Here is a 14,953-nt window from a genome sequence, read left to right as displayed (position 1 = left end):
CACAGCATCCTGTACCCAATTTGCTAACCACACATCCCTTTAGAATGGAAATGATGTCTCGCTTTCAGGAAGAAAGGTATAGCTATAAAGTAGTCGAAGGCTTTCACAGCCGGATTCAACTGGCTGTTGTGGGTTTTCTGGGCTGTGTGGCCGTGGTCTGTTGGATCTTGTTCCTAACGTTTCGCCTGCATTTGTGGCTGGCATCTTCAGGGGTGTATCACAGAGGGAACAGTGTGTTACAGACTTCCCTTTGAGATACACCTCTGAAGATGCCAGTCATAGATGCAGGCGAATAAGTCTAAAGATCAACAGATGCAAACCACACAGACAACTTCCACCACAACCAGTATAGCTGTAAAGTTAATTTAGCACAAACTAAGTTTGACAGCTGAATTTTGTGAGGCTACATCAGTGCAAAAGGCAATAACTATCCAAACTGGAAAAGTGTTTTGAAATGTATTTAATTTCTCCGAAACCTACTTTAGCTACCCTGGCTGTCATTCTTAGATGTAAAAATTCTGTGAGAGAGAAGAAAGGATTCTGCAATATATAAAGGATGCAGCTCAAATTCATGTGCATAATGAACACAAATAAATTTTTTTTCCTTCTGCAGTATTTTTAACGCATATCTTTTATTTTGGTTTTGCCAGTCATGGGACAGGAGGGTTAGGTTTTGGAAGACCCACCCACAACCAAAGAAAATCCTATATAGCTTCTGATATTTCAGTAGACTAGAAGAGATCTCAAGAGGTCACCTCTGTACTTGGATCTGGATTAGGTGCAGAGGAAGTCACAAGACAATGTTGCCACAATCATATTTAAGTGAAACCACACACTGTCATGATGTGGTGTCACTCCATGGGTCAGTAATGACCTGGCGCTTGCAAAGGGGGCTACTTCTACCTACCTAACATTTCCAAACATTAAGCCTCTGTTTAAATGGGCAAGATTTTTTCTCCCATGTTGCTGGCAACCCTACACTTCCCTGCCAACATTTGAACCCCAACTCTGTTTGGTAGACCACTCTGTTTCTTAGGGACTGTTCCATTTGATCAAAACAATCTATAAACATCATTTGATACTACACACAGTGCCTTCTATGGGCCTGGGATGTGGGCTGCCACCATCCTAATTCTCCCTCTATGTAGCTACTAAATAAGCCATGTGACCTCACTTTCAGAATTTCCCTGCCCCAGTTCAATGGTCACTACATGCAGTGGGCAATTCTAAATGCAACCATGTCATGTCATACATTTTTACTAGATGTTACTGGAGAGGTACACAAAGGAGGCCAGTGCTGGTCAGCCCAGCAGCCCCATGGCAGCCGTAGCATCAAGTTCAGCAGAGCAGAATAAGGAAAGAATCTCATTTCATTCTTTGATGCAAACTGAACTAGATAAGACAACAGACAGAATTCTTACCCCATCCTTAGCATGCCCGTAGGTTTCCGTGGGGTCCTAATCAGAGCACCTGCATCACTGAGTGTCATGCCATTATTGACTGACCTAGGAAGAAAGAGGATAAAGGGTTTTATGAGCCTCTTCCTAGGTGGTCAGAGCAGAGCGTCATGTCAATCAAAGCCAGCAACTATCCAACTCACATGAAGTCAGTTAGGGCCAGGCACCTTCCTAGCAGGGCTGCCAGCTGCACCAGCTCTTCTGTTTGGAAGCTGCATTCTTTTAGCCTGAAAGAAAGGAGGAATAATCTGGGTGGATCTTTCTAGACAGGTCAATCATCTTTGCAAGGTTCTCTTTGCATGTCCTGCCCATGCACTGAGGCAAATAGCAGCTATGAGGTGAGAGATTTATCCAGCATTGACTGAACCTCACATTGTATGGGAGATGTGTGGCTGGCTGTACTGACATTTGTTTAAATGTTTAAAAAGCCATCTTGGATAACTGTATTTCCCCCCATCAGGGCCAATAGCAGGCAGGGATTTCTACCAGGAAAACAGTGCAAAGAAAAGGAGTTCACACACAGCACCATGGCATCAATCCATGGAGATGAAATCATAGGCTTTCTGTGACTCACAGTTTCAACCTCAGTCCCTCTCCCTAGGCCATGGCTCAGTGGCAGAGCACAAGGTCTTAGGTTCAATCCTCAGCATCTCCAGCTAAAAGGATCAGGTAATAATAAGAGCCAGCATTCCTAGTACTCTGTCCATGTCACTATTTAGATACTGAATTAGTGCTCTTGCTAACTTTGATTAGCTACCAGATGGGTGATTTACTGCATGGGGAGCAGCAGTGGCATAGTGATTAAGAGCAGGTGTACTGTAATCTGGAGGAACTGGGTTTGATTCCCCACTCTGCCGCTTGAGCTATGGAGGCTTATCTGGGGGATTCAGATTAGCCTGTACACTCCAACACATGCCAGCCGGGTGATCTTGGGCTAGTCACAGCTCTACGGAGCTTTCTCAGCCCCACCTACCTCACAGGGTGTTTGTTATGGGGGGGGGAGGGAAAGGAGTTTGTAAGCCCCTTTGAGTCTCCTTACAGGAGAGAAGGGGGGTATAAATCCAACTCTTCTTCTTCTTCTTCTTCGCCCAACCTCCACGGGTCAATCCTTCCCTTTTCATTATACCCAGGAAGAGATAAAATCTAGCATTTGGCCTTCCCACTTCTCTGTCCCCTCCTAAGTCTCACATTCTTGCCAGGGTGTGAGATCACCCCTTGATTGTTCTCTGCAGGCTGGCAACATTGGCATAACTAGACCTTAGGTACTGGGTACCTGTGTGAGCCATTAATGGGATGGCTGCGGCTTGAGAACAATTAACCTTTCTCCTGTTTCCTTCCATTTTTACTGATAGAGAAACTTTCTGGAGTGAATGTGAGGGGTTTGCCACTCCCAAACTCTGCTTTACAGCTCAAAATGGAGGGTATTTCTCCACACCATGAAGTGTGGAAGAAGGTAGGGTCAGAGCATTGGTTCATGCAAAGAAGTAGCAGGCAGCCTCCTACTATGGACGGGTGCTTTGTAACTCACAGATACTTATACTTGAATTATTATAATTAAAGTATCTGTCATCACAAACTAGCAATTCAGTCATGGCATACTCTTGCACCATGGACTAATACTTTACCTAAGGATCTTTTGAGGATTATTTTCTCTCACAAAGGTGATCATCAGAGTTTCCTCAGAGCACATGCTGGAATAAAAGAACAGGCAGATTTAGAGGAAATAATCATGTCTGTGAAAAGCAATTTAGTCCATCACTAAGTTTCTGGAATGAATATGTCACATTCTTTTCCTGACCTTCCTACAGCAATCTTAGACTCGTGTACCTAATTCTCCCCACCTCAGATTTTATAACGGTGCAGTAGGGGTTAGGCTGAGAGAGTGTGACTACAGGTGAGTCTCATGGGCTGAGTGGGAATTTGAACATGTGTCCCCAACCCAGTATCCTCATTCCTGGCCCAACACAACAACTGCTACACCATACAGGCTCTTGGCTCATTTTTTTAGCAACTGAGAGCTTATTTATGCATTACAAAGTCCTTGTGTTGAGGACTTTGCAACAGATGTGGGAGGAGAGGCAGAAGACTGTTGCAAAGCTCTCATCTTGTTCCCCAAAGAACTGGTTGATTCCACTGAGCAAATGTATAATGGGTTGCAGTCATTATAAAGGAACCCATTTTCCTTTTTCCTGTTCACACGCATGCCATGCAGGCAGCGATTGGAGCCCATGGAAAAAGTGCAGGTTGTTTTTGCACCTTTGCATGGAGATTCTTTTCTCTCTCTTTTTTAATTTCCTGCCACACATGTGTAGCTGTGCAAGCATTCAGAAATGCACCCCCACAGCCATTCCAGTCGTCCCACAATACGATCGGCTGTGCCTGCGTAGCTGTGCATGTGCAGGGAATACCATCCCATAAACATCTGCCTGGATCTTTGGAAGATGTTTGGTTTGGAACCTGGCAACATTTCATGATTGGCTCCAACAGCCCAGGCATCCCATCTTTATACTTCCATTCCTTTTCTCATTCCCCGTATATATCAGGATCTCTTCACTTCTTTCCCTCTTGTCTCCATTGTACTTTCTGCAGTGCAACTTGCTCTCCTCTGAAGTAATTTTCATTTTCTTTTCCAAACTGAGAGTCTTTTACCTCTTGACTGTGAGAGAAGCCATCTGTAAATCTCTCATTAAAAGCTCACTCACTCAATTCTTTTCCACATCCAAATCAGATCCAAGCGTGACATATCAAGGGGAGTAGAGGAGATAAGTCACATGTGATAATACCTAACACAAACTTCAGCGGCATTTGGGTAGGTGACCAAGGCATTAACGAGAGAGAGGACGCCATCTTGGGAGATTCCGTTGTGGCTGATTCTGTACAAAAACACACAACACAGTCAACACAGTCAGCTGGATATGAAAATGATTGAATCTTACAAGGCAGTCCTCACAAGTGGTTCGCCATTGGTGCTCCTGCATCCGCTTACTTCATGAGACAGAAAGTGTGGCTCCTGGGCAAATGTTCTAAGAGACACCTCAACCCGTCATTGCCAAGACAATTCCTGGACAGACTGAAAAGAAATATAACATACAAAGCCTGACTGGATATATACAGAAAGAAGCAAAATATTGTACCAATGTATTTCAAAGGCAAGTCAAAATGAAAGTTATTACCCAAAATATGCCCTATTTTTATGTCGTGGTTTTTAAAGCTTGGTTTTAAGTTGTAGCTTTGCAGTTTTATCATATTGTTGTACATGGGCATCATCTCAAACAAATCTTGAGCAAGGAGGATGGATAGGAAATGCATTCAACCCAGCAAGACCCAACTGGTTATAGATATTAGGTACAAATTTACAGTCTCTGGTGCTAAAATCAGGGTTCTGTATGGTCTGAATTAAGGCAAAGCTACGTCAATGATCTGTTGAGATATTCAAACCATCCTATGCAAAAAGTCACAGATAAAAATATAATGTGACAAACCTACAAAAGCAATCAATGTAAGCTACTGCAGGATGCTGTGTTAACTAATCTACCAAATTATGCAAGTTTCTTTTTTTAAAAAAATATCTTTCTGTTCATTTTAAGAAATAAAATGGAATGATTGTAAACTAGCTTTAACAAAATAAGCATGGTATAAAGGTTATATATACAAAGCTCAAAGCCTGGAGAACTGACTTCAATTTCCTACTCCTCCACATGAAGCAGATGTGTTTCCGCACTCCTTCATTCCTGTTGGGTGACTTTGGACTAGTCACTGTTCTCTCTGAACTCTCTCAGCCCCACCTGCCTCACAAGGTGTCTGTTGTGGGGAGAGGAAGGGAAAGGAGTGTTGTGGGGTTCTCGGGCTGTTTGGCCATGTTCCAGTAGCATTTTCTCCTGATGTTTCACCTGAATCTGTGGCTGGCATCTTCAGAGGATCTCTGAAGATGTCAGCCACAGATGCAGGCGAGACGTCAGGAGAAAATACTACTGGAACATGACCAAACAGCCCGAGAAACCCACAACACTCCAGTGATTCCGGCCATGAAAGCCTTCGACAATACAAAGGGAAAGGAGTTTGTAAGCCACGTTGAGTCTCCTTACAGGACACAAAGATGGGAGTATAAATCCAAACTCTTCTTCTTCTATTGCAGCTGCTACCCACATTTTTTTTTAAAAGTATTTATGTAATTGTACTGGAATGGTTTTTATGATAAACATTGAATAAAATCTATTACTTTAAACAAAGGACAACACTGGAACACTGGAGACTTAAACAACACTTGAAGTTTATGTTTTTGAGAATGTAATAACAGAGTTTCAGCTCACTCCAGTTCTACGAGACAGTCGCTCTTCTCCAGGATCACGGACAGTTCTTTGATATCATCTTGGCCAATGACACAGTCTATCAGCCTGTTGGAGGAATGATTAATGTAAAAACAAAGGACTAGGAGCAAGACTTCAAAAAAGAAGAAAAATCTTTTACCATTTATTTAGTTTTATTTAAAACACCTGTATGCTGCCTTACATCCTCAGACTTCAGGTGACTCGTTTTTTTCCATCCTTCCCCCCCAAGCCATGTTGAGCAACTTATATGGGATTTGCCCTTTTATATTCATAATGATAGCAGCCTGTATAGATGCATGAAAGGCACATAGGAGATTTTTCCATATTCCTCTCCATTCCCACAGCCCCTTCTCAGCCCTGAAAAGACTATTCCTAGTGTGGCAAAATCCATGTGGGCAGGAACGACAGGAGACCACGGGACAAAATCAACTCCATTGATCGGCAGAACTTGCAGCAGAAGTGGAAGGAGGAGTGATCTCTCCCTCAAACTGCTGTGACAGGCTGGTAAAAAGTAATGGGCAGCCTAATCCAGAGCAGGGGGCAGACCCCTCTGGAGCCAGTGCAGACCTGCGCCAGGGTGGGAGCCCACCCCACTAGAACAAGGGGCAAATGTGCTGGTGGCAGGGGGTGGTGGTGTTACTTACCTTGGCAGCCATGCACCACCTGGTTCCTTGCACCTGACTCGGAAGCTGCCACCCTTACCTAGGCCTGCTGGCACAAAAAGCTGTGCTGGCGTGGCCAGGGGCATTCCAGGGGCTGGCCAGGGGGTGGAGCTGACCTTACTCGGCTTCCACTCCCTGCCCAGCTGCCTTACACTGACAGAGGATTCCCCTATGGGGGATTCCTAGATAGATTTTGCTTTTCTGGGCTTACTGAGCTGTGGGGAAGCCCTTGGGAGAGGCAGGGTAGTGCTGGAGCAGGGCCATCCCCGCCTGCATTCCCGCTCTGGATTGGGCTGTCACTGCTCCAAAGTCTCAGAGGAAAATTCTGAAAGTTTCACTGAGAACTTAGCTCTCTAACCAGATAGCAGAAATTATGGTTCAAGTTGTAACACAGCATAGGTTGCATCAGTTTGCAGTTTTCTCAAGTATTGGTCATATTTGCAATTTTGCTTGTTCAAAACTAAGGCATTTATAGCTTAAATTCCATAAATATGTCAAATATTGCAATTGTATATGGTATGGTATGCTTAATTTATATACCGCCCTCCCCTGAAAGGCTCAGGGCGGTACACAACAGGATAATAACAATATCCGCATGCTAAGGAAATTATATATTATGCATTTTAGTTTTGGTTTGATAGGTCAACAAGTATTGCATATATTTCAATTTTTCCCCAAGTTTTATTTTCTGGAAAAAAGGAGGGGGAAATTTTACATCTCTGCTTGGGTTGAGATACATTTCATCCTCTGTATGATTTTTTTCAATCAATCCTTCATACTGTTTCTTTTAATTTTTTTCCTTTGAAGGATCAAAACAACAAAACAATATAAAGATTACTCAATTTGCACATACCTGCAGCGTATTTCTCGACTTTCTTGACAGTCCACAAAATGCAAGAAAGCATTTTCACCTGATCTATAGATGTGCAAAAAAAAATCTTAATTTTAATACTTCATGGGTTGAACTTTTAGAGCATGTGAAGAAGGTAGCCAGGAGATATAAAATCCCTATGCTGTGATTTCTATTGGACTGAGAGTTGGCATGGCATAGTGGTTGGATTTGGGGTCCCCCATACTTTTGAGTCTGTGGGCACATTTGGAATTCTGACACGACATTGTGGGCACAGCAACAAAATGGCTTAAATTGAGTAACGAAGGGTAGATCCTTGTGTTGTGGTGGCAGCTGCTGCCCAAACAATATTTTTAAAAATCCGCACAGTCAATCAATCTCTCATAGTCACTCAGAAGCCCTGTTAGGCAAAAGTCCTATCCACTTCCTAAAAATATTTGGCAGACACCAGAAAACGTGTCAGTGGGTGCTTACAGGAACCAAACTGTGGACACCTGGGTTAGACTGCCGCCAGTCACAAGAGAATATCCTGGAATTTGGGAGACTAACGTTTGAATCTCCATTCTGCCATGGAAGCTTTCAGAGTAATCCTAGACTAGTGATTATCTCAGTCTAAGCTACCTCACACAACAGTGATGTTACTGAAGGATAAAATGGACGAGTGGAGGATGTGGTTGTAAACTGCTTTGGTTTCTGCCATTGGTCAGAAAAATTGGGTATGAATATATAAATAAACAAATACAATCTACTTTTAGACTGGCCTTCAGCCTCTTACCTGACTTTAACTTCACAGATTCGTTCACACCGGTTAAAGGAATCGGCTAGAAGGAGAACACCGTTTCGTGAAAATGGGTTGTTCCCAATGCTGCAGAAGGGGAACGAAAATCATATACAGTGACAGGTCAGACCACGGGCCCATTTAGCCCAGGATATTCTCCTGTGACTGGTGGCAGCTCTCTGGGATCTCAGGCAACAAGAGATCTCCATCCACAGCTGCTATCAGACTCTTTAAATAGATGGATTGTGAAACTTCCCGCATGCAAAGCAGATGCTCCGTCACTGAGCCACACATTTCTCCAGAGCCCCTCTTCAAACTGCTGAGTTGAAAATCAGGTGAATTTGTATATGGCCAGTTAAGAAATCAGAATTATTGAAAATTTAGCAATTGTCAACATCCTTCCAAGGTTGCTCTTCATCCTCTAAATCATAGGTGTCAAACTCACGGCCCTCCAGATGTTATGGACTACAGTTTCATGATGGGAACTGTAGTCCATAACATCTGGAGGGCCGCAAGTTTGACACCTCTGCCCTAAATGGTTCCTCATCTACTGGGGAGCAAGAGGCCTCTGGAGTAGACATCTCCTATAAAGACTATCAGGAGACCTCAGAATGGGCCAAAAGTTTCCCAGATCCCAAGCTTCCAGTATCTATAGAAGAGCAAGGTTTGAGCCTAGATTTCAATGGTATAAGCTTCAAATGTCAAAACTCCATTCATCAGATTTTTATAACTGAGAAAAGGACTTTTGCATTATTCTGCATGTGCGGAAGGGGCCTTGCTTTTCTACTGCAGACCAATACACCTACCCACTTTATACAAGCTGTCCTCTGTCTCAAAAAAAGATGATAGTAGGGTTGTACATTCCTCCAGCACAGAATTCAACATGCTGGACCTTCTTTGTTGTGGAATGCTCTGCCTGGGTCCTAGTGCTAGTGTCTACCAGTTTGCAAAAGGCAAGTATTGGTGATAGTCGTTCAATGATCTATAAATGCTTTTGTACCAAAGTACCTTGTTCAATCATGCACAAAATAATGGTTTTGACAAAGGAAGCGTAAAAATGAATAACTCTTACATTCATTCGTGACTATATTCTAATGCGCTGAGCCTCAATTGGTCATACTAACATCTTTATCTGAAACATATATATTTATAGTGGACATCTAAATCGAGAGGGGCATCCCCTTGGCTGTTTTCTGCTCCTGCCTCTACCCATGTCCAACCAACCTCAGTACAATCACCTTCTGAGGCTTTTAAAGGAATATTTTTGACTCTGATCAAAGCAATGAGTCCAGAGGCAACATGTACACAAACATATAATGTACTTTATCCCCAAATCTAAAACTGTCATGCAGCATGAATCAAGTATTGGGAACCAGATGCCCAAACTCAAGATCGATCTCAGCAAGTCATCTGGGAGTTTATGAGATCTGAGCTTGGGAGTCCTTGCAGACCAGTATATCTTGCTTAAGAATCCAGCTCTTCCTACAGAATTTCTTGCATTATCCTTGCTTCTACAGTTTCTCCCCTATGCTGTGTTCTCGTAACTCTGCCTAGTTCCTGCATCTCTGGACCTTGTTCTTGATACCTTCAGCTTGTCAGGGTGTGACTTATCACCACACTTACCTAGTGGTAGCCACTGGGGGCTTTGGTTTTGCCATTAGAAAACTGAGCCATTTATTCACGTTGGTATTCTGTTCCAGTTCTCCCAAATAACCTGGATACTTACACTGTATGGGAAATCTGCTAAATCTTAGTAGTGCTGTATCTAATTGTAAATAGACTAGCACCTTAGGTCATAGGCCGTTTCGCCGCGAACTAAGAGCTATATGGCGTCGTCGCAGCGGAAAAGCGTCCGGAAGCGGCGTGCTGTATGGCCAGTCTTAGTCGGCATCGTCGGCAGCAGCTAAACCGGTAGCGAAGGCGGTGTATGCAGCAGCAAAACCATCTTTTCCCCATGTGGCGCATCGGCGCGCCCGCTTTTCGTCGCGAGCAGCATGTACCGGAGCTGTCGTCCAAAAAAATGGCGTCCGGGCCTGCGGCTTGCCAAGTGCGCAGAAGCAACATCCAGCGAGCGCCGCTTCCGCCAGCGCTTCCGGTCACCCGAACCGTCCACATTTCTCGCGGAGACTCACGGGCGCCGCAGCTCCGCCCTGTCTGTGTGAAGCAGCTTTTGGGATGCGCGTCGCAGTGCGGCGTCATCAGCGTTGTCGCTACTTTTGGCCCGTGCGGGAAGCGGTACTTAGTTATCAGATAACATTAAACTGGTCAGGGGAAATTAATTGTGTTGGGAACTGCCAAATTTAAGTTTGTTCTTCAACCGCCAGACCTGAGAAAGAGATTAATGGTTCTTCATGCAAGTTACTCCCGCAACATTCAAGGCATTGGCCAAAGAGGATGACGTCCAAACTCACCTCAAGAGCTTCAGACTGTGAAGATGGGGCAGAAACTTCAGTAGTTGTTCAACAGCTTGATCATTCAGTGCAATCCTAGAAAAGCTGCATAGCCAAGGTCGAAGCATGTCAGAAAGGAGTTTACCATAGTCATTGTGTGGCGGAAAGGGCCATCAATTTACAATCAACCCCCTCATGTGGTTTTCAAGGCAAGAGACAAATAGAGATGGTTGGCTGGCAACCGCCTCTGCATAGCAACTTTGGACTTCCTGGGTGGTCTCCCATCTGAGTCCTAACCAGGGCAAAAATCTGCCAAGTTCAGACTGGCCTGGGCCATCCAGGTTTGGGCCTACAGTCACTTATGAAAGGAAAAATTCAGGAAATTTGCCAAAATAGCGGGAAGTGTGCAGTGCATGTAGCTGTGATTGGCACTGGGGGCATCAAACCATCACTTAGACCACTTGCAGACACAGAGCCACTAGACCACAGGTGTCAAAGTCGTAGCCCTCCAGATGTTATGGAGTACAGTTCCCATCATCCCCTGCCAGCATCATGCTGGCAGGGGATGATGGGAACTGTACTCCATAACATCTGGAGAGCCACGAGTTTGACACCTATGCAAGAGACCCACATTCAGGATTTTCAGAGAGAAGACATTAGAAGCTTAATAACTGGCTTTACTTATTTATTTAAAATATTTTTATGTCACCCTTCCAGCCAATCAGGGTCATCAAGGTGGCAAGCATAAACACATTTAAACAATTAAAATACAGTAAAAATTAAAACATTCATTTAAAAACACATCAACATGCAAAACTAGAAGGAGAGCTAATACTGTTATTTGGGATATTCCAGAAGAAACAAAAAGGTCCTTATCTGCTGGTGAAAGACACCAACAGAGGCAGACAGATGAATCTCTCTGGGGAGGGAGTTCCAAAGTTTCAGCCCCATGAGGAAGAAGGCCCTTTCTTGGTTCTCCAGACATCATATGGGAGAAGGTGGTCCTTAAGGTATGTTGGCCCCACGCTTTCAAGGTAAAGGTAAATACTAGCTGCCATGAGCTGAGACCCAAAGCAAATTGGACAATGGTTTAGGTGGAACAGGACCAAAGTGACATGGTCCCTACAACTCACTCCAGACAGCACTCTGGCCACAGCACTCTGTACCAACTGTAGCTTCCCATAAAAGTTCAAGGATAGCCCTATACAGTCATACTTTGGGTTTTGCCGGTAATCCATCCGGCAACACTTGGCGAAACCCGAAACCAGCGAAATCTGAGGCTACGCCACATGTGCTTCGCAAACGGCGCAGCAAGTTTACTTGAGGTTGCTTGCATTCTAGCTGGGCAAATTTGGGTATGTAAATTCAATCTGAAACTGTGCGCCCCAAAAGGTATCCGTGAATAGAGTTAATTCATTCACATATACAAAATTCTCAGGACTTACTTGATCTCTGACAGCCCGGAACACATCTTTAGAATTTCAAAAAGTCTAGCAACTTCATCAGAGGCCAGCATGCAATTCCTGAGGCTGAAACATACGCGTAGTAAAGTGTGGACAGTTAAACAGAACCTCCTCCCCTTTTGTGGAAACAGATAGGTTTGAAAAAAAAAAAACTTTACTTCTAGCTTGAGAATATACAGGGCTAAATCACATAATGCAAAGTCCCATTTTGTAGCAGATGTGCACTGAGAATTCATTGCATTCCAAAAACCATGAGCCTGGTTCTATCATTAAGTGGGACATGCAGGTGAAAACAACTTCAGCCCTTCCTGCTGTGCAATTTTCATACCTTGAAATGGGCCCAGGTGTGGAATTGTTGGTATTTGAAGGTGTCTGTCATGACCAGCCACGAAAGTGTTAACTATCTGTGTGTAAACAGGATGTTGAGGCCACATTCTAATGAGCTGACCTATTGATTAGCTAGGAGCCAGTTTGATAGCTATTGCTTACGTATTTGTAAGCGTGTATACTTGAAGTTATAAAATTAACTTGCTTTCTTTGTTCTCTCAGTCAGAGTCAGTCAGTCAGTTCTTGACATCTGCTGAGACAACTGTAAATATGTAACAGTACAGTACAGTATTTATTGTTTTATCTTCATGTTACCCTATCCTTTTAGCTAGTAAACATTTATACAAAGCAACTCGCTAGTATTTGGGCCTTTCCTGATATCTGCTAAACTCTGCTAATAATGTACACCAATTAACAGAAACTGAGGAGTCATGATGGTTACATGTACATTTCCTACTGAAGCACATGGCAGATCTCTGGGACTATACAAGAACATAAGAAGAACCTTGCTGGGTCATAGTGGGACAGCATCCTGTCTCACACAGTGGCCAACCAGTTACACTGGAAAGTCAACAACACAGCATAGCAGGCAAGACCATCCTGGCATCGGTATTCAGAAGTTTACTGCCTACTTCAAGATGACAAAATGGCAGTACCCACAAGGTGTAGGGAACTGTAGCCACCTTAGCATATAATGTTTATATTTGGGCTTAATCCTGAATAAAGAAAGGATGGTAACACTGCCTTAAACCAGGCTCTGAGTGCATTTCCCTCAGTGTGGAGCCACTAGTCCCTTGCTCTGAAATTTGGGGGAAAGGCTTCCAGATAGAGGATGAGATTTTCAATCAGACTTGATTCCCACCATCTCCCTTCCTAGAAATTAAGCCCTGCATGAAACATCTCAATGGAAACTCTTGCTGCTTTTTTAAAAGGTGTATTTCTTAAGAAGAAATCTTACCATACATAATTCCCTAAGTGGCAACCAATCACCATTTTCCAATGACAAACACCCCCACACACACACCAATTTCTTGCTGGATTGAGCCCAATCCTTACAGATATCCCACCAATGGGTCACATTCTCTCTGAATTTGTTCCTTCCCCTGCTTTAAACAGGATAGAAGGAAATTATGCAGGAGAAAGTTGTTTAGGGCAGAAGTGTCACCATTTTCATCTGCAAATTTTTTTGGAGATTCTTTAGCAGAAGCACAAATGGCTCCTTACCTAAAACGCCGGGAGTTCAGTGAGTGCTGTGAACACACCAGTGGTTCCCCTTGATGTTCCCCAGACAGACTGGGCCTTTAGAGGGAGGAAAAGATCTATTAGGTTAGTGGGCCAGAAAACAGGGCCTTGTAAATGCTGCGATCTTGCTGAAGCGTGGGGAAAGCATGGGATGTGATACCAAGGGCAGGATCTAACTTCCTCATAATCTTAGTTTTTTATAAAAAAAATTCTAACCCTTATGACTACAGGTTTGGGAGTGAGTCTGATGAAATTGTCTTGATTTGTGTGTAAGAAAGGAAAGGTGCTGTATTTTGAAAAAGAAACGAAAACGAACGGCCCAATTAACTGGGCAATTCTCCTCCTCCAAAGGCCCAGACTAACATGAATCCCTGCTGTGCAGAGAAGGACGGCTGAATAGAATCTTTAGTGTTTTGAGAAAAGGAATATTTCAATGGACATTATAAGAGTTCTGGAAGAACAGGGGAGGGGAGGAAGAAGAGAAGCAGAGACAAAAGGTCAACATTACTGATAGTGGGGAAACAGTATATGACATTACCTTTCAGGATAGATATTTACCTGAATCTGTCTCCAAAGGATAAGTGAACTGACTGGGTATTTCCCAAACTGTAATAAGGAAAAAAAGATTGTGAGTGAAGTAGCATTCAATTATTACTATTCTGAAAAAATTGCAAGTTTCCCAGTCTGCACCAATTGTTTTTAAAAGTCCTCATCTTGGGAACGGTCTCTGGAACATACTCCATATAAATTGAGGTCATCTGTTCCGAGGTAGAAAAGGATTGCACCAGACAAAAAACTCCACTCATGGAAATGTGATTCTCATTCAGTCTAGAAACAGAGAAAAAGTGGTTGAATCCCCATTTCAAGAAATACAATTAATGACTGCATGAAGACATAACTGATTGGGTTCTAGAAAACTGGCAGAGACTGTCCCTCCTCCCTGTGGTGTCCCAGCTACAGATTCTCTGGCTATTAGAAATGGGTAAAAAAAAACCTCGCACCCTGACTTGGATAGCCCTGGCCAACCCAGTCCTATCAGATCTTGGACATTCAGCAGGGTCAGTCCTGATTATTTGGATGAGAGACCACTAAGGAAGTCTTGGGTTGCTATACACAGTCGGGCAATGGTAAATCACCATTGTTTGTCTTTTGCTTTAAAAACCCTCCAAGGTTACCATAAGCCAGCCGTGACTTGGTAGCACTTTACACATACCCCAAACCAGCAGGTTCTCACAAGTTCCCGAGAGTAGGTTACTAATTATTTGTGTGTGCCGAGAGGGGGTTACTAATTGGTGATTTTGCCACGTGATTTTTGCCTTAGTTACGCCCCTCCTCTCAGCAGTAGCGCGCAGAACTTGAAGCAGTCTAGCAGGAGGTGCACCGGCGTTCGTAGCAGCCTGCACCTGCGTGCATTCGGCCACAGCCCTGCCCAGGAATGCCCTGCCCCAGAATGCCC

General features: G+C 43.7%; 1 protein-coding gene across 1 annotated transcript in view; it reads right to left on the bottom strand.

The window, feature by feature from the left end:
* Positions 1-11,965, bottom strand: part of LOC125443807 (protein NLRC5-like) — a 29,830-nt gene extending 17,865 nt beyond the window's left edge. Inside the window, exons 1-10 of the mRNA XM_048516139.1 lie at positions 11,911-11,965; positions 10,487-10,570; positions 8,073-8,162; positions 7,301-7,363; positions 5,768-5,851; positions 4,444-4,527; positions 4,241-4,330; positions 3,083-3,148; positions 1,601-1,684; positions 1,422-1,505 (exon numbers count right to left, since the gene is read on the bottom strand). Coding sequence (XP_048372096.1) covers positions 1,422-1,505; positions 1,601-1,684; positions 3,083-3,148; positions 4,241-4,330; positions 4,444-4,527; positions 5,768-5,851; positions 7,301-7,363; positions 8,073-8,162; positions 10,487-10,570; positions 11,911-11,936 — 755 coding nt within the window. The 5' untranslated portion in view covers positions 11,937-11,965. The remainder of the gene's footprint in view (positions 1-1,421; positions 1,506-1,600; positions 1,685-3,082; positions 3,149-4,240; positions 4,331-4,443; positions 4,528-5,767; positions 5,852-7,300; positions 7,364-8,072; positions 8,163-10,486; positions 10,571-11,910) is intronic.
* Between the last annotated feature and the right edge of the window lie 2,988 nt (positions 11,966-14,953).

This window comes from Sphaerodactylus townsendi, linkage group LG14, assembly GCF_021028975.2.
Source record: "Sphaerodactylus townsendi isolate TG3544 linkage group LG14, MPM_Stown_v2.3, whole genome shotgun sequence".
NCBI classification, from domain to species: Eukaryota; Metazoa; Chordata; class Lepidosauria; order Squamata; family Sphaerodactylidae; genus Sphaerodactylus; species Sphaerodactylus townsendi.
Note: the sequence above shows the minus strand (reverse complement) of the source record. Positions and strands in the feature narration are given on the sequence as shown.